General features: G+C 37.4%; 1 protein-coding gene and 1 long non-coding RNA gene across 3 annotated transcripts in view; both read left to right on the forward strand.

Moving 5' to 3' along the window:
* The first annotated feature begins 45 nt into the window (after positions 1–45).
* LOC125485476 lies at positions 46–4,789 on the forward strand. Its single transcript, XR_007264198.1, has 2 exons — positions 46–1,744; positions 3,739–4,789. It is a non-coding gene; the product is annotated as an uncharacterized LOC125485476 (long non-coding RNA).
* A 3,544-nt stretch (positions 4,790–8,333) lies between these two features.
* The window catches only part of LOC109928564 (peroxidasin homolog), a 180,858-nt gene continuing 168,638 nt past the window's right edge, over positions 8,334–20,553 (forward strand). For both annotated transcript variants that reach the window (XR_007264204.1, XM_048608476.1), the window contains exon 1: positions 8,334–8,861. Coding sequence is in view for 1 of the 2 variants with exons in the window: in XM_048608476.1 (XP_048464433.1) it covers positions 8,701–8,861 (161 nt within the window). In the remaining variant the exon portion in view is untranslated. The remainder of the gene's footprint in view (positions 8,862–20,553) is intronic.

Here is a 20,553-nt window from a genome sequence, read left to right on the forward strand (position 1 = left end):
TGCTGCTTGGCCTGCTGTGTTCATCCAGCTCTGCACCTTGTTATCTCAGATTCTCCAGCATCTGCAGTTCCTACTATCTCTTGTATTTATTTCTGTTTTTGACTACATTAATTGTGAGACTAGGATAGTCAATGATTAAAGTTACAAAATCAGAAATTGCTTGCGAAACTCAGCAGATCTCACAACATGTGTGATTCTTCTTCAGAACTGCAGCAATTTCTGTTTTTTCTGTTTCAAATCTCCAGCATCCACAGTTCTTTGTTTGATTACACTCATTAAAATTGTCTGATTATGAACACGTTTATGGATTGTTAAGGTTTACAAGATAAAAGATATGGAGTGAGAAAGATTACCTTTATTCTGAGTTACCAAGTTTTCCTTTTATGAAATAAGCTTCATATTTCACCTTGTCCTTTTTTTCTTTACATTCTTTTATAACCTGATATTCTTCAAATAACAGCCTTTGAAGGTGGATGCTATTTGTGCCTCTAAGATCTTGTGAAGTGAGATAAAAGGCCCTGAAATTATGTCATTGAATTCTAATGTGTGAATATTTAAACAGTTGTTTTGAAATTACTGTCTCCACTATGTTAATTATGGTATTATTTTAAATTAATTAACAACTTTTGCATTGACACATTTCAAACAAATGTATTAAGTGTATTTGTGTGATTGTATGCCATGGCCCCCTTTCAGTGTCTAATTACAAAACCTTGCAAAGTGCAGTCTGTAGCCACCAGTGATAGCAGAGTCATAGTTTAAGGTCAGAAGAAATTGGCTCATGTAATTTTCATCCATTTGAGGTAGTAAGACAGTGGAGCAGAAATTCCCAGGTGTCTTTTCATGATGTGTATTGAGTTAAAAGATCTTAGCCGGTTAAATAGACAAGTAGTTTCTACACTGGAAGAATCTAATCCATCAGATTTCTAGCCCTGATCACTGTGCAGAAACTCCTGCTAAAAGTGCACATTTGTGGAAATGAAATACTGAGAAAGTCAGGATTAGCTGTGTTTTTTTTTACTTAATCATGAATATTCCCTTTTAATAGTCTGGCTAGTACATGAATAATGGATATTTGAATGGGTGTCCTACAGTATGCCTGGCTTTTGCAGAACCTTGCCTCAATTGATCTGACATCCAATAGTCAGGAGTGAACGGACAATTTTTTTTCATAGATAAGAAAACATTAACTTTTCATCCTTTGTCCTCCCCTGAATAGGTAGAGACTTGTTGGAATTTGGTTTTAAGAATATGAGCAGATGTTACCAAAGCAGTAATTTTTCAGATGCTGCTAGACCCGTTGTGTATTTCCTAACGTCTGAAGTATATTGCTTTTTGTGAATTTGACTTTGAAGAGTGTCACATTGGGCACACGCCTGGCTTGAAACCCTTTTCTCTCTTTGGCTTGGAGGTGCGAAACCAAATAATAATAATGATTGATGTGAATGTTCAGGGTAGACACTCTTAACAGTATTCTAAGAATCAAAATTGGGATTTCTGATCTCAGTGACTTAGTACTACATGAATCATTATGTTTAGCCATTAATCTACCAGGGAATGAGAATTTTCTAAAAAAAAATGTAATGGAGAAAAAAATACTTTAAGTGATTGCTTTTTATTAAACAGGACATTGGAATAGAGAGAAATAGAGGCCTGGGTTAAATCACTCCCAGGCTTCAGACCCTGGTAACAATGTTCTGAGAAAACATCCAGCAGAACTCGGGTGTTTTTCCACTGGAATCAGGTGAGGTGTCCTGTTGAAAATGCTGTCATGCCTCCACGTTACCAGTTTTGAGCAGCATCAATAGAGGATTCTTGGAGCAACTTGTGTTGGAAGTGACAGGATCTGCACAAGTTCAGATCAGCGGATAGAAAGGGTTTAGAGTCCAAATAAGTGTATTTTATTTTAAATCTAACAGTAAAATGTCAAACCTAAAAGAAGCGGTATAATCTTAACATATTAGTTTTAAAAATGTTTATTAATATCAGTCAGAAATTTTTGTAGCAATTGTTTCTTTAAATGTAGTAATCTACGTTTAAGCACTGTGGGTTCAAAACTCCATTTTAAAAGGAAGGAGGCAACATATCACAGCTCAGTGTTTATCAAAAACAAAAGAACTGCAGATGCTGTAAATCAGGAACAAAAACAAAGTTGCTGGAAAAGCTCAGCAGGTCTGGCAGCATCTGTGAAGGGAAAAACAGAGTTAACAGTTCTGAGGAAGAGTCACCGGATCCGAAACGTTAACTCTGTTTTATCCTTCACAGATGCTGCCAGACCTGCTGGGCTTTTCCAGCAACTTTGTTTTTGTCAGTGTTTATCAGTCGGGAGCAAGAGAGACAAGAAGCTGCTGATATCCATAAAGTTATTATATCTAGGCTCGTCTGATGGCTTTGTATTGCTGCAGTAAGTTATAACAACCGGTTGTATTTATATAACACTCCTTCATGTAAATAAGTTCTAAGGCACTGCACAGAGGTGTAATCAGTGGGGCAAGAAAGGGCAACAAGTCAAAGAAGGAAAAGTGATCAAAAAGTGGGTTAAAATTTGGAATATATTAACATTCTTAAGAAGAGAGCAAGGTGTTGGAGCTTAGGAAGCAATACTCAGAACATTTGGCCTTTGCAGGACTTTGGGCTGAATGACAGCAGAAATGGGGATAAATTAGGCTATTTAAAGTGACTTTAAAAATAGCAACAAGAAATTTAAATTTGATAAGTTGTGAGAAGGGGAGGGACTGCCTACGATCAAGGACCAGAGTGATATATGAGTCAAGGACTCATCAAAAGAAAGATTTTATAAAACTTGCCTACAATAGCATTCAGTGGCTAGATAATCAGATTGTTGTATTTTTCTTTATGTTCTGAAAGGGGTTTTTGAACCAAAGGGTGGAAAAAGCTATTTTTCAACCACCTAGAAGAAAATGCTTTTCAGCGTGCTGAATTGAGAAACGTGGCTTCTATGCATCATTAGTCTGCAAATCCTTATTGTCCCATACCTTTGTTTCTCTACTTATTACTTGGAATCCTTTGTGGCTATTTGCAGCTGTTATTTAACCATTGTTGAGCTTCTATTTTTAAAGAATTTTCCTATTGTTGTGTTAGAGAGCGTGAAATTGTAGATTAGTTCACAGGAAGTCATATGGCTCTCTGAAAAGTAAAACTTAGATCCATCAGCTTACCATTTACTTGTACTCCTTTAAGTTTTTCTATTTCAAACACTTTATCCACTTCTACTATAAAACTTAATGATAATTCTTTCCTGGTGGAGAATTCCTTGCCCTGACGACTATATGTAGAAAAATAGTTTTCCTAACTTGCTCCACTCTTGTGCTCGTCTTTAATCTTAACTCATTGACAACTCAATGGACATGTTAATAGAAGAAGCAGTTTTCCTTAATTCAATTCATTGAAACCTCTCAATTTTGAACATCCGTGTTAGATTCTGAAATTTAGAAAAGTTTGCTTCCCTCCCGAACAAAAAAAACCTCAATGTTATCTTACTTTAAAACTTAATTTCTAGCTTCTTGCACTTTTTATCAATGCAATGTCAACTCTGGTAGATAAATTGTTATTTTCTCGCCAATCCCATAACCTCATCCATTGTTATTAAAGTAGTTTGGTAAAAAGTTCTGTGAATTGAACATACTAATGCAATATTTGTAACTCTTCTTGCTGTATACTAGTTTACATTGTCTTAAAAAAACTCTCGTGCCTTACTTGTAAATTTGTGTTCCACAGCTTCAGTTAACATCGGAACACTCCAAGATTTAACTCGGATCTGCATTCGGCGGACTCTTAAAAATACAATAAATCAGGACAAGTCAAATGGTGGTGTTCCTCCAAAGGCTGTTTCCAGATTTAAAAGAAGACGGATTCGAAGGCGACGGATGGATGCAATTGTCCTTGTTGACAAGCAGGTTTTTGCAAATCGAATTTCAAATCCTTTTGATAACAACAATAATAATGGTGAGGACATGGAGGATGTTAGGAGAGACGATGATGAAAAGGAATACAACGACTTTAAACCTGATCCTCCATTAAATCTGCTTCGAGAAAAAATTCTCAGTTTGCCTTTACCCGAGCCATTAAAATTATACCTGTTGTATTACAGAGATAAATAAGTCTTGGAAATGACTGCTAGTAATAACTGTAATATATTGCACATAAGCTAAAGTTTGAAAAATATAGGGGACATATACTGCAATGAAAAAAACGTGAGCACTTTTACAGACTTGGTGGATTAGCAATTTCCTTTTAATAGTTTATTACTAACTAGACTGGTTTCTCCCATTTTAAAAATGCTCTAGCATTATCCCTGTAAAGTATTTTCAAAACTTTATGCTTGGCTCTGCTGTACATTACTGCATCATTTATGGCAAGCACTTCTTTAAGAAACAATATACGAGATGATTAGAAAAATGTAAAGTTACTATCCCTGTAAAACTGTTTTCAGTGGCTTGTATCTCGTCTGTATAATGACATATTGTAATTTGTAATAACTTAGTTCAATATTTAATACTGTTTAGTTTAAAGATGGTAAATTTTAAGCACAGTTCTGTGCGTTATATGCCAAAATTGTTTTTTTTTGTAAAGCAATTGTTAAGATGTAACTTTAGAGATTCTTTTCAGATTAGCTTCTTAATTTAAAAGTTTTTAAAAACAACATTAGTTACTGCTCTGATATTTTCATATTTTTGCAGATTGCTTAGTAGATGAACAGATGTAAGCAAGTACTTGTTTAGACATTTCTCTGCAATAAATAAAACAATAAAAGTTGATACATAGACAACCCTTTGTCTCGTTAACATTAAAACATTTAAAGTGCGCACTTCAAAGCAGGAGTGTGCAATTTGATTTATGGTCATTTGCAGGCTATTTTCACCATGACTTGAAACTATTATATTCATATGGCTAGTTTGTCCTGGTTCTTGTGGCTGTTTGGAAATGGCTCTTTGTTCTGTTGCCCTATTGATAAATTCACAAATCAAATTGCACGTATTGGTATTCACTACTTTACATTATATATGTAAGTTAGGAGGAACATAGATTTATACTTCATACGCAGTTTTATTACTGCAGTAACTCTGAAACCAGAATGTTTGGAGAAATCTACTTTAGAGTTGATTTTACTCCATCTTTGCTGATTTTTTTTTGTCCTTTATCGATCAAAGCTACTGCAGAAATTTGTTTAGCAGCCTGAGACCAATTCTAGATTGCTGTCATACAAACAGAAAGTGCTGTAGAAAATCAGCAGGTCTGGCAGCATCTGTAGAGAGAGAAGCAGAGTTATGTAGCCTTGAAGTACAATAGATTGACCTAATTTGAGGGGACATGATATGTGAAGAATTAGAATATCAGCACTTGTAATTTCTATGGTTTGTGCAAGAGGTGTCTCCCCAATATCGAGAATTACTTGCCACAGCAAAGAAAGGATTTGAGGTTTAATGGGGTAAGAATGTTTTTTGGATAAGACAAATGTTTATTTCATATTGGCAGCACAGTTGCCGCTTGTCAACAGTGCCACAGTGTGGAGTACACAGTTAATTTATATCCTCCAACACTACTTCAGAGGCCTGGAAATTTGTTCCAAGTCAGTTATACATCCTTGTGTATGGAAGTAGTGCCATGCTGGACTTCTGTCATCGTTATGATTGAGCAGAAGTTCTAGGCTAGAAGTACAGTTAGACCATTGCTTAAATTCTGGGTTCCTGCTATAGGAACAGCATTAGAGACATGGAAAGAATGCAGCAAAGATTGACCAGACTAATAAAAAAACTGAAAGACCTGTGGGTGCTGGAAATCAGAAACAAAACCAAATTACTGGAAAAACTCAACAGGTCTGGAAGCATCTGTGGAGAGAAAGCAGAGTTAATATTTTGGGTCCATTGACTCTTCAGAATAGGTCAGACTGAGACTAAGACTGAAGGTTTTGCTTATTATAAAAAAAAGTTTTAAATGGAACAGAGTAATTAACATAAAATTCCACGTATAAACCCACGGTTTCCACAAAGTCAGAGTCATTCAGCACAGAAACAGACCCTTCAGCCCAACTCATCCATGCTGACCAGATGTCCTAAACTGAACTAGTCCCATTTGCCTGTATTTGGTCCATATCCCTTTAAACCTTAGCTATCCATGTACCTGTCCAAATGTCTTCTAAATTGTTGTAATTGTGTCTGCCTCTACCACTTCCTCTGGTAGCTCATTCTATATACGTACACACCACCCTCTGTGTGAAAAAGATCCCCTGCAGGTCCCTTTTAAATCTTTACCCTCTCACCTTAAACCTGTGCCCTCTAGTTTTGGACTCCCCTACCTTCAGGAAAAGACCTTATCTGTGCCCATCATGATTTGCAAAACCTCTATGAGGTCACCCCTCAGTCTCCTATGCTCCAGGAAAAAAAGTCCCAGCTTCTTCAGCCTCTCCTTATAACTGAAGCCCTCCAGTCTCATTAACATCCTTGTAAATCTTTTTTGCACTCTTTTCAGTTTAATAACATCCTTCCTAATGCAGGGTGACCAGAATTGTATGCAGTACTCCAAATGTTGCCCTACCAGTGTCTTGTACTGCTGTAACATGAATCTCAACTGTACTCATTGCTCTGACCAGTGAAGCCAAGCATTCCAAACGCCTTCACCACCTGTCTGACAGTGAAGCCACTTTCAAGGAGCTATGTACCTGCACCCCAAGATCTCTCTTTGATACCACTTCCCAGGGCTCTACCAATTAGTGTGTAAGTCCTGTCCTGGTTTGTCCTCCTAAAGTGCAACACCTCGTATTTATCTCAATTAAATTCCAGCTGTCATTCCTCAGACCACCGGCCCAGTTGATCAAGATCCCGTTGTATTCTTAGTGAAAACGCCATCTGTCAATCTGCCTCACTACTGATGTGCATTGAATGACGTGAAGTAGCTGCACTTACTGGCCACAATCTTGTCCCTTTCATTCCAAATACACATTTAACCATGTGTGATAAGTGTTAATTACCACCTGTCAAACTCTGGCAACAAAGAATTTTTTTTACAATTTTTTGTTTATTCATATGCACGTCACTGGCCGGCCAGCATTTATTGCTCATCTCTAGTTGCCCTTGAGAAGGTAGTGGTGAGCTGCCTTCTTGAACTGCTGCAGTCCTCTTGCTTTGAGTTGATCCTCAATGCCATTAGGGAGGGGATTTGGGGACTTTGACCCAGTGACAGTGAGCGAATGGTGATATATTTCCAAGTCTGGACGGTGAGTGGCTTGGAGGGGAACTTCAAGGTGATGTTCCCATATATCTGTTGCCCTTGTCCTTCTAGATGTAAGTGGTTGTGGATTTGGTAGGTGCTGTCTGAGGATCATAGGTGAATTTCTGCAGTGTGGACTTCCATGTTTTCAGGTTTTAATTGTTAGGGATTCAAGTGTAAATATTCTAACTTTATAGTTTCTCTTCCTTAATCTTTATTTACTTCCTGTATTTGATTTGAAATTGAATTCATTCACTTCAGATTATACCACCTTCTCTGCCCTTACACTATTTAATTCAGAAATCTTTCAATCTGATTGTTTAAGCAGATAACCGGTGCCTTTCATACCCAGTTTCCCTCACAGCAACATTATTACCTCACACGACAGCAATTTTCCATTTAAACGATTTTAAAAAGATAAAAGTAAAAGGTCAAGAGAAATAAATTATTAGATGTCCAATCTCAACAAACTAAACTATGCAGTATTCACTTTTTTTTAGAAAAAATGTCAATGGATTTTTGCACGTTTCTGCTACACTTTGAAGTGCTGTGCGACCTCGCCCCTGAATGACCTAGCTCTAATTTTAAAATTATACTTTTCATCAGGGGAAATAGTTTCTTTCGAACTGTCCTACTAACTCGTTTAATAATCTTAAACACTTCAATTAAATCATCCGGTAGACCACTTCTTTCAATGTCTTGGCCAAACGTTCTTCCTTCAAACACCATCGCAAAAAAATAGATTTCCCTTTCTATCGTTTGAGAGTCAGGTTTGTGAGACGGGCCAAAAAAAAATGATCCGATGTATGCGACATCTTTACATCATAACTTACAAAACATGTATCCTCATACAGTTTTAAAACCTATAAGGTATACACTGAAATTTTGATTTTACAGATGTACGTTTTCATTTCATTCAGTTCAATGGGCTGTAGAGTTTGGAAAATTTAGATAGAACAGGGATACTAAAAACAAACCAGTGAGAATTTTTTAAAAGGTAGAATCATTTTAGCCACTAGGCGGCTCCTTTAAGCAAAATGAGATCGGGCTGTAATTTACAAACACACGAAGTTGTTAAAATCGAGCAAATTGAGAGGAAAAAAGTACATTTTGAAACGCACGGAGAAATGCGTTTATCTAAGATTCTAAATGTCAGACTTTGCAAAGTTTGCGTTTTCTGAATCCCAACACTTGAAAGGAAAGGATAGTCATGAATATTGAGTAATTGGCATAACTTAATATATTTACGTTAAGTATCGATAGTATTAATTATTATTTCATATGCATATGAAATGCATTCATGTAGTAATTTTCAGAGACAGGATTGTGTGAGTGGCTTCTTGAAACGACCGATTGAAATTGACTGGTTTGATACAGTACACGTGCCTCCTGCAAGCTCCTGCCTCGAAGTTTAATTGGGCTTGAATCTGATCACTGGCGTTCGGATGAAAGTACATTCGGCACCGCTTCATCATGTTGCCAAAGTGGTTCCTTTTTTTAGTTACCGTTTTTTTGTTTTTCGCACCTCTGTGTTCGTCTTGCCCGAGTCGGTGCCTTTGCTTTCGGACCACGGTGCGATGCATGCATTTAATGCTGGAAAACGTCCCCGAGGTTTCCACACAGACAACTATTCTGTAAGTAGCCTGTTGTGCTCCATAAGCCATTTGATTTCGGATCAGCGGCAGATCCTGAATTTTGTGAATCAATTAAGAGGTATCCAAGGTGTATCTTTAGAATGGGCATGAATTTAGGCTAATTTTTGTATCATAGTTTGAATTGGTGTACTTGTACGAGTTAAAAGTTTTCGAAACTTGACCGTGGGACGACTGGCACTTTTACGGTGGCTTGGGAAGAGGAGACGTGTTTCCCTTTTGACGAAGAAAACCGTAATAAGCCAAAAGACTTACCAAACTGAGTATTTCTTTGCGTTAAAGCTTGTCTGTATTGAAGTACGGAGTACTGCATACTGCCTAGCGTCTAGGAGGTTAAAAGGAGGGTTAACTATGAATACTTACTTTAACAATACTGAAAGTACGGAGAACATTTTTTTTCCCACCGAGGTTTCCCAGATATCTTTGATAATTTTTTCCCTTCCTTTGATTTGAGGTTGACTGGGCATGTATCCCCTTCCCCTCCTTTGGTTGAGAGATATATAAAGCAGAGTTTTATTTGTGTGTTAGGAAATTGCTGCAATCACTGGTCAGTTAACATGCTCAGAACCTTAATTGCAAGAGAAGGTTAATGGCAGAAGAAGCAATAGTGGCACATATTTGTTTTCCTTAGCAACAGATTGCATGTTTCTGGGGTTCACGTATAATTTGTGTCACAAAGTGTGCTCCTAAAAGGAGTAAATAAATTTTCATTCATTTTAAACAGTTATTGTTGATGGTGACCTTAAAGTAAGTGGTTAAGACTGGAAATTTCTCTTGATCCTTACTCGTACTTAAAACACAATCAGCTTTACTTCCTTGGCTAGCAGGGACCACAAGTTAGCTTCAGTTCACAAAATATCATACCAGGCCAGTGAGCAACATGTTTGGCTTTCGTTTGGAATTGTATGTGATATACCATGTATTCCATTTTTCAATTAGTTCACAGGGAATTCAAGTTAAAATATCTAATTTCATGTTTGTTTTGAGAGAAAGTTCAGCAAAAGTAATTAACCTAAAATCTACTGGCATGATTTATCATACTTAACTTTATTCCTTCTGCTTCAAAGCAGTAACAGAAATTGACTGTCCCTGTAGTATTCTTCTCTGACTTTGATCCTGTGCTTGTGATGACAATTTTATGTGGTATTAAGTCCTTGGTGAGTGCCTTACTACAGTGCCATCCATATTGGATAAGAGCAAAGTATGAAAACACTCAAGAATAAGGGCTTGGATGTCTTCCAGCATCTTTGATGTCCAAATCAGATCAAAGAGAGGTTAAAAAAGAAACATGACAATTAATTAGAATCCCGAATTAAAACAGATTTCAGACACGGTTTTTCAAAATCTGATAAACAGTGCATATTACCAAGGCAAAGCAAAACATCAAGAGGCCTGTTCTGATATGTTCTGGGGCAAGCATTAGAGGAGTTATTCTAATAGTAAATGGAATTAATTAAGTATAGACAACTGGCAACTGATATTCAATAATTTCTTCACAATACTTATAATACTTGATGAATGATCAACAAAGACTGCATAAAAGCTTACTCAGCTTTCAATCTCATACAATATTGGCATAACTACATATTCCTTTTAATGGTATGGAAGTAGATGGACTGGCAAATTACGTTAACTGAGGTCAGTAGAGATGCAGAGGTAAACATTTAGGAAATATTTAAAATATGAAGAATGCAATATTCCACTGAGTGAAAAATTTCAAGGAGCAGATCGGTGGTTGACTAAAAAGATTGGGAAGTGGCATGAAGGGGAAATTTCAGGTTGTGGTACTTCTTTGCATTTGCTGCCCATATCCTTCTAGATGACATCATCATGGGTTTGGAAAGTGCTGTCTAAGGAGTTTTGGTGAGTTTCTGCAGTGCATTTTGAAGGTAATGCACACCGCTGCTACTGAGCATCAGTGATGAAGGAAATGAATGTTTGTGAATGTGGTGCCAATCAAGAAGGCTGCTTTGTCCAGGATGGTGTCGTGTTTCTTGAGTGTTGTTGGAGCTGAACTCATGCAGGCAAGTTGGGTGAATATGCTATCACAATCCTGACTTGTATCTTGCAGATGGTGAATAGGTTTCGGGGAATCAGGAGGTGAGTTATTTCCTTTAAGTTTCCTAGACTCTGTCTAACTCATGAAGTCACATTACTTATATGACTAGTCCAGTTGAGTTTCTTATCAATGAAGGGATAGGTGTTTTATTGTTGAGCTCTGAGTGCTGGTGTGGTGTCTGGAAGTATACTTACATGCATTGTTATGAGGCTTTAAGAAAAACCTTGAAGTGAACAGGGCAATGCTTTAAAAAAATATAGGGTAGAAGATAGAAGAGAAGTTGGGCTGTTTCCTGGAATCAAGGTTCCCTATGACATAAAGACAGCAACAATTTCCCATTTAGAAAGAGAGAGCCATTAAGAAGGTCAGTGAGTGTGCACATTTCTTTCTTGCAAGTCATTCAGGGAAAAAAACGCATTTAAGTGCAGCAGTGCAGTTTAACAGTCTCCTGATCAGGTCAGTAGAAAAACACAATCATGATTGGTTCATGTTGGCATGACAGAGTTCCAGAAATAAGACTGTGGAAAAGGAGTTGAAGGAATTTATAGTAAGAGATAAGTGAGCTGGGATCTGACATGTCTAGTGTTACAATTAGTTGAACTTATAACAAACTACTACAAAAGAAGTTTCAGCAGCGGATGTGGAAAAATTCAATGTAATCAGGTAGAATCTACCTGGTTTTGTGAAAGGGAAATCTTGTTTAACCTATTACAGTTTTTGAAGGTGTAGTGTACTGTGGATAATGGAGAGGCAGTGAAAGTACTGTACTTAGATTTCCAAGAGAATTTTGATAAGATGTCATTAGGTTATTATGGAAAATAAAGGCTCATTATGTATGGGGTAACATATTGTCACTTCATTTAGTTCATCCATGGAATATGGGTGTCGCTGGCTAGGCCAGCATTCATTGCCTATCCCTAATTGCCTAGAAGAAAGTTAAGAGTCAACCAAAATGTCAGGCAGTTTATCTGATGTCTACTACTGGACGAATAGAAATTATATTCACTAAAATATCGAGAAACCTGAAGTCTCCGTCATGATCTCCACTCCCTAGCCACTAATTTCTTCCCCCTCCTCAGCATCTGTAATAGGTTGAACCAGGTTGTTCCTAATATTTGGTGACATATTTTACTGATTGGATTTCTAATCACACATCCATGCCATCATCAAGATTGTATATGTCAACTTTGCAACATTGCCATCCCTTAGTTCATTTGCTGTTGAAACTCCCATCCATGCCTTTTGTTACTTCTAGACTTAGCTATTTTAGTCCACTCCTGTCTAGCCTCCAACAGTCTACCTTCAGTAAATTTGAGGTCATTCAAAACCCTGCCTTTGTCCTAAATCATACTAAATTCCATTCACCCATCGCCCTGGCTGACATACCTTGCCTCCCATTTGAGTAATGCCTCAGTTTGTAATTGTTTTGCTTGTTTTCAAATCCCTCCATGGCTTGTAACCTGCCTCCCCATCTCTCTAATTTCCTATGGCTTTATAAGTCACATAAGATATGTGTTCCTTTAATTCTGGCCTCTCAAGCAATCTTGAATTTACAATTTGTGGTCATGCCTTCAATTATCAAAGCCATAACCTTTGGAATTCCTTCTCTCACACTGTCCATCTCTCTACTACTTTCTCTTCCCCCCAGCAAAATCTTTTTGACCTAATACTTCTGTGGCCTATCTTGATTCTTTATACATTTAGCGATGCTATCTAAATACAAATTGTTGGAAGTTTTCATTATTTGGTGAGTTTGCAAATTCAAATAATCCACCCCAATACTAATATAAGGTATTGAGCTGATATCCTGTTAAAATAAGATGCGATAACATCTTTGTCATTTTGTAGGAACTGATATTCCATAGTCTGCACTGGTGCTATGACACTTTGAATATTAGGGAAAGTTTGTTTTGCATATATCTCAGCGGATTTGTGATTTTCCACGTTCACAACGTTTTTTTTCCCCCAATCAAACATCAATTATACTCAAATCACAATGTCCAACATTAAACAAGATTCTGCAATTGGCTGCATTTACTAAATAATCCTGTGAGTGCAAGAATTATGCTAAAATTAATTAGGGTTATCATTCAGGCTTGCAGGATGGCACATACAGTGATACAGGGCCCTGTTCTTTGCAGATACAAAGAACATGAACAGACACCACCTGTTTTAACTGAACAAAATAGGTGACAATCATCCTGTAGTGCTTTTTTCAGGGCAATGTCTTTGCCACTGAGCTGGCCTACCTGGTTTAAAATTTAAATAATGGCCTAATGATATTATCTATTAATCCAGAAACTCAGCTAATGTTCTGGGGACCCTGGTTTGGACCCTGCCACAGCAGATAATGGAATTTAAATTCAATTAAAAAGAAACTGGAAAAATTAAGAAGGATCTACTACCGACCATGAAATTGCCAATTGCCAATTTGTCAGAAAACCCCATCTGGCTCACGAACATTGCCATCCTTACCTGGTCTGACCAACATGTGACTCCAGACCCACAGCAATGTGGTTGACTCTCAACTGTCCTCTAAAATGGTCCAGCAAGCCACTCAGTTCAAAGGTAGCTAGGGATGGGCCAGCAGTGAATTTTAAAAAAAATAATAATTAGCAGGAAATTGGGTTTATGTGTTTGTTTATCTGTGCCAGTTCTTTGAGCCATACAATGGGGTAAATGGTCTCTGTGTGTAAAGTTCTATGATATGTTGTAAATTTCTGTTAGGTTCTGGTGGTATTTAAATGAAAACTAATTCTACAATTGTACTAAACAGTTCTGCATATCATTAGGTTACTGAAGAATGTGGATATAAACCTACCAAGGAATCCTGTAAAGAAGATGTGCAGCAGTTATTTGTCGGTCTTCACCTGCTTGCAGGCCGATCCTAGTTTTCAAATGTCTCCATGGCCTAATTTTAGCTATAATCTCTTGCAGCTCAGGAACCCTTTGACAAATCTGTGCTCATCCACCTGTATCCTCTTGAGTAGACCCAGTGGACTCAATGGGCCATGTCTATGGTCTCGTTGACACGTAACTGCCATCTATGGTCTAGCAAGCCTCTGGTTCAAGAGAAATTAATGATGGACAACAAGCTGGCCCTGTCAGTGATGCACGTACCAAGAATAGGGCAATTAACTCTGGTGTCCTGGCTAATATTTATCCCTTGACCAACAATATTAAAGTAATTATTCTTCATCACATTGTGTAGGAACTTGTTGCATGCAAATTGGCTGCTTCATTTCCTATGTTACAAAAGTGACCATACTTCAAAAACAATACTTTGGCTGTGTAAGTCTTTCCAATGTTCTGAACCTGTGAAAGATGCTGTAAATGCAAATCCTTTTTTCCTGCCATTAAGGTACTACTTGAAACCTACCTCAGCTTAACTTAGTAGTCTCCTATTTTAATGTCATCTTTGCATAGAAACCAAAAATGTACTGCACAGAAAGAGGCTATTGGCCTGTCCTGTCTGAACTGACTGAAAAAGAGCTATCCAGCTAATCCCACTTTCCAGCTTTTAGGTTATGGAATTTCACCGCTCATCCAAATTTTTTTTTAATGCAATGAAAATTTCTGTGTCTGACCCCCCCATCAGACAATATGATTTAGATCCTGATCAACAACTGGGTGAAATTATTTCTGTCAGCTTCGCTCGAATAATTTCCACCTATGTCCCTGATTATTAATCCCTTTTGGTAAGAGAAGTAGGTCTTCTCAATGCATTTTAAACAAGCCCTCTCGTAATTTTATACACCTCAATGAAATCTCTCCTCAGCCTCTTCTGTTTAATTGAAACACAGTCCAAAAGATGCTGAGGGGCATGGCATGAATATACTAGAGCCCACTGTTTAAAAATAATAGATCTCCCATTTAGCACTGAAATGAGGAGGAATTTCTTTTCTCAGACAGTTGTTAGCCTGAGCCATTAAATACGTTAAAGAATGAGTTAGGCAGAATTGGCCACCTGTAAATTTTCTAAACTCCAATGAGTACAATCTTCTATATGGAATCTTATCAAAAGCTATGCTATAATCCATGTAAACTACATCAGACATGCTACCCTTGTTAACTTCCATTGTTACTTCCTCAAAAAATTTCAATCCAGTTAGACATGGCCTTTCCTTAACAAATCCATGCTGACTGTGCTTGATTAATCAGATTTATAATGCCCCTCAAAACATATTTCCAATGATTCATTCACTATTGAGGTTAGGCTCACTAGTTGTAGTTACTTGGTCTATCCTCTCTTCCCTTTCTAAACAACAATACAAAATTAGCAGTCGTCTGACGCCACATCTGTAGCCAAAGAAGATTGCAAAATTACGATCAGAGCTTTCATTATTTCCAGCCTTATGTATCTTAGTAGTCTGAGCTTGCTGACTTGTGCACTGTGAAAATTGTATTTATACCATACAGTATTTCACACTCCATTCCTTAACTACAATGTCTGCATTGTCTCCCTTCTTCAAGATGACCGATATGAAGTATTAATTAAGAACAAGCCCATAAGCAGTTTTTTCAATCTACTTTTGCCAAATCAAGGGGAAGCATTGGCCTTGTAATTTTATCACTAGATTATTAATTTGGAAACCCAGGTAATGTTCTGGGGACCCCTGTTTGAATCACACCATGGCTGATGGTAAAGTTTGAATTTGATAAAAATCTGGAATGAAGAATCCAATAATGACCATGAAACCACCGTCAATTGTCAGGAAAAACCCATTTGATTCACTGATGTCCTTTTGGGAAGGAAACTGCCTTAGCCTGGCTTACATGTGACTCCAAATCCACAGCAATGTGTTTGACTCTTAACTACCCTCTGGGCAATTAGCCAGTAATATTGACATCCTGTGAATGAATTTTTTAAAAAATCCCAACTTGGTAAAGTTCATAATTTTCAAGCTGAAACTGTTGTTCTGGGTCTGTCTTCTTTTTCTATAAGCTAAATCTAACCGTATATTGTTCCAAACCACTAAAATAGCACAACCTCATGCTCCTTTCTTCCTGCCCAACTTGATTTCCTAAAACTAAGCCCAGGATTGCCTCTCTTTTACTTGGGATTTGCCACACCCTGACAAAGTTCTCCTGAATGTGTAATAAGAATTCTGTACCTTTCTACCTTTCACATTGCTTTTATTCTGGTTAATGTTAAGATGGCAGTTGAAATCATCTTGTATTACCCTTTTGTTTCTGTACTTTTGAGTAACTTGTCTAAACATTTGCTCTTCTCCCTGTGTCGGAAGTGTATGGTATACGATCATCATGATCACCACTTTTTTGTTCTTTATTTGTTGATCATTCAAATATATTATTCCTCCTCACAACCGTGATCTTTTTCTTTAAGCCCCTCTTTATCCTGTCTGAAAACCCTGTAATCAGGAAGGATCAGTGGCCATTCTCTTTTCAGTAATAGTAATGTTTCAGTAGGATATACCTCCAAATGCTGTAAACTCATCAGCCTTATTCGCGAGACTCCTCGTATTGAAGTAGTTACTATTAACCATTGAAAAACTGAATTGGTTTTGTTTTGGTCTAGTTATGCTGTAAAGCATCTTGGACTGATTTGTTCCAGTAAAGGTTCTGTATAAGTACAAGTTGCCATCTCTCTGTATAGAGGAGTATAGAGGAGACTAGATATTAACTCACTATCAGAAGATTTAGAAGGGTCATCAAATCAATGTTGCATGTGCTCATTTGCATGCGGCTCGTGGGAGAGAGAAATGATGAACATTAAGAAAAAGTTGTATTTTTAAGAGATCATTCTTTATGTCAGTTTTTCTTACCAATTTTTTGAATTGCTGAATAATATGCAACCCATCAAGTCATGGGGTGGTCTAACTTTGATCTTGCTACAGAAGTCAATAGTGACACTTTGCTTTACATGCTTTGATAGCAGCAAGATCTGTAGCTCATCAAAGTACTTTGTGTTGACTCTAGGCATGGTGAAACCTCACTACAGATTGTTGTTGAATCATCTTAAAAAGAAAATTAATGCTCAAACTACCCCAATCTACTCTTGCGTTTTTGTCTGCAAACTAGTACGAAATTTGAATCATTGAGTGGAACTTGGAGTTTGAGATATGAGTTATGGGAACTGTTAAGAAATAATACAATGAAATATGTTCTGCCTTTCACTTGAGTTTTACCCAGCTTACGAATGCTTGGTGCAAATGCTAAACCATGAATCTTTCAGTTGGAATAATTTTGAATGGCACACGTAACACATTTATTTTAAATTGATTAATTCCAGTTTAAAATTATACAGATGGTACATTTAAGTCTTAGCTTTTTTTTAATGGAAATATGTTCAACTCCTGATCTCTCACATTATTGAGCACAAAATTATATTTTTTTAAGGAAACCTGTACACAATATGCTCATATTTCCTACTATCCTGCAATATAATTCTTATTTCTTTGTTCTTTGTGCCTGAAAAAATTTAAAATATCATGAATATAATTAACTGGAGCATAACAGTTCTGATTGCCCTATTGGAAGGCAATTCAAGCTCCGTACAGGGCACATTGAAAATTCACTAGAACATGATGAGGAAATGGAGGTTACAGCGATAAAGAAAGGTTTAAAAAAAGGTCTAATTCACTGAATTAGCAGAGTTAAGGGCAGGATGTTTAACAGAGGCCTTCAAAAAGGAGAACGTAAATGGTTAAAGAATGTTTCCACTGGTTGGTTAAATGGCATCAAGGGCATCAGCTTAAAATGAACACGAAAAGCACAAAGAAAAATGTTGGGAGACATTTCATACCACGCGTTACTTCATCACAAGTAATTACTGAGCTGAAGACTATTAAATCATATCAAGAGAATTGAATAAATATTTTAAAAGAAAGGATATAAAAGGGTAGGGAAATTGAATTGGGGTAGATAGTTTCAGTTGAACTAACACTGACACTTGCTGTGCTTTCTATGATTAAAACAGATTCTTAACTGCTCTGAAATGTCAAGTTATGAACAGCTGGTTAAATGATTGATGTGATATTTTTGCTCTAATTATTGTTAATCTATTATTTAAAGCATTGCCAGGTTTCTATTGCGCATTTATTAAACAATTTTCAACATTTTAGACTTTATTTGCATAACTCTGCGATCCTGTTTTAATGACTACTTTGAAGCTAAGTCCTATAATTTATCTTTCCCACTTCTGTCACACTTCCTACATTGTTATGCTTAATACATGATCTATCTTTTTTAATTATTTCAGCTTCCCTTCAATATCTCCCTTTTTAAACCACTAGTTTTCAAAACAGGAAGTGAGCAAACCTCCAGGAGTTCACAAATACATCAGTTTTTTTTCAAAGATAGTAGGATTTTTTTCAATTTGTTATGTAAACAAATTATTTATTACTGAATGTAATAAGAATAAATCATATTTTTTTCACTTGGATGATTAATACTGTATTTCAGAAGTCAAAACAGGACGTACTGGTGAGCATGTTCATATCTGGAAAGGTACCTCACGTAAAGATCCAAATTATCATTTCTCCTGCCTTTAACGTGTTTTCTTTTTCCTCCTGTTACCCTTCTTTGTAATTGTGAATTTGTGAAACTGAATAATTTTGGATAAGGAGCAAAAGTTTTTCCGTGTTTCTAGAAACCTGCTAATAACTTCAAACCATTCAAAATAGTTTTTGTTTGTTCAATAGGACAATACTTAACTATCTGTACAGGTGAACTTCTGAAGTTGGAGTTTTAGCGGAGAGAGCACACCCGGTTCTTGGGACTCCTTTCTAACTTACTGGAGTTGTTACCAAAGCCTGTTAATGTTGGCCAGTCAGTGACTATAACATATTTAATCCTCAGGGCATTCATGTTGTACCATTCAAGATAGGAAGGTAAGCTTATAAAGACCTGATACCCTTTGAAATACAGCATTGCTGGCTCATATTTATTATACAGTTCTAAGTACCCTCGAATGGTGATAAGTTGCCTCCTGAACCCCTTCTGTCCATGTGACAAATAGCAGTGAGAGGCAACTGATTGGCTTGCTAGGCTACTTCATTGTCAACCACCCATTATTGCTATCAGTCTTAAGTCTCACACAGGATAAGCCAGGTCATGGTGGCAGATTTCCTACCCAAAAAGGGATTAGTGAACAGATGAGTTTTTACAACATTTTACAGTAGTTTCATAATCACCATTAGAGTAGCTTTTCATTACAGGTGTATTAATTGAATTCAAACCAGTGTCTTCAGAGTTTTAGCCTGCATCTCTGGCTTCCCAGTCCAGTGACATTACCACTGCATCACTGCCCACCCCTACAGATGTACCCCCAGTACTATTAAGAAGACAGTTATAAGATTTTGACTCTGATAGTGAAGGACTAATGATATAGTTGAAGTCAAGATAATGTGTGACAGGGTCACTAGGTCAGTAGTGTTCCCATGAGGCAATTGCTTATGTCTTTCTCGGGAGTAAAGATTTTTGGTTTGGAAGGTACTGTTGAAGATGTCTTGGTGACTTGCTGTAGTACGTATTGCAATGCTGTTTGTGGATGGGGAGCTAACCAAGCAGGCAGGAGTTGAATTTCTTCAATGTTGCTGAGTTTCTGGGTGCAGAATTTCCAGCCTATGACCTGCTTCTGTATTCAGAATACAGCTGGTTCAGTTAAGTTTTAGTCAATATTGATCCTTGGGATGTTGTTGGTTTATGATTCAATGATAGTATTGCCACTAAATGTCAGGGGGATATAGTTAGGTTCTCCCTTGTTTGAGATGGTAATTGCCTTACACTTTTATGTGGTGTGAATGTTTGTTTGTCATTTATCAAACAAAGCAAGGATGTTTTCCAGATTGTGCTGCATGTGGCATAAACTGCTCATCGAAGGAGTTGGCTCGAAATGAATATTCTGCAGTCATCAATGAACATTGCACTTCTAACTGTACGATTGTCGGGGGCGGGGTAAGGTCAAAGAAGCAGGTAGTGTTCGGGCTCCTGAGCCTATCTGCTCTCTCTTTCTCCTTTCTCTTTGCCTTTTATTTTTCTTTTCTTCATCCTCTGACATTGTGGGGAAGCTGGAGTGGTGTTAGTGGAGTGTTGGCTGCAGCAGTGGCGGTACCCTGAGTGATGACTACTGGCTGCAGTTGGCCTGGAGCTTGGACTTGGGAACTCGGTGGGTCTTCAGCTGCGCAATTGCAGTGCCCAAAAGAGGACTTTTGGCTGCGGCAGGCCCACAGCATGGAATTGGCGAGTCTTTGGCTGCGATGGTGGTGGTGCCTGAAGCGGGGACCTCTTGAGGCCCAGGACACCTTGCAGAGACACTACAAAAGCCCTGGAGTTGTGTTTGTAGACCCCTTGAACAGAAGATGAACTCTACTTACGTAATTTCTTTTTATGCCTTTTGTAACTCAAAATGGCGTGGTATTGTGGCGACAAAACACTTTTCACTATGTATTTCTAGATTATGTGACAAATAAATGTGGTTGGACATAAGACAGTACGCTGAGGAGCTCCTACAGCGATGTCCTTGAACTCAAGTGATTGGCAACAATAAATACAACCATCTTTGTGCATAGCATTATTCCAACTAATGGAGAGATTTCCCCGATTTCTTTTGATTTGTTTTATCAATTTTATTGGGGTTCCTTGTTGCCACAT

Source organism: Rhincodon typus, chromosome 19 (genome assembly GCF_021869965.1).
Source record: "Rhincodon typus isolate 14 chromosome 19, sRhiTyp1.1, whole genome shotgun sequence".
Taxonomy (NCBI): Eukaryota; Metazoa; Chordata; class Chondrichthyes; order Orectolobiformes; family Rhincodontidae; genus Rhincodon; species Rhincodon typus.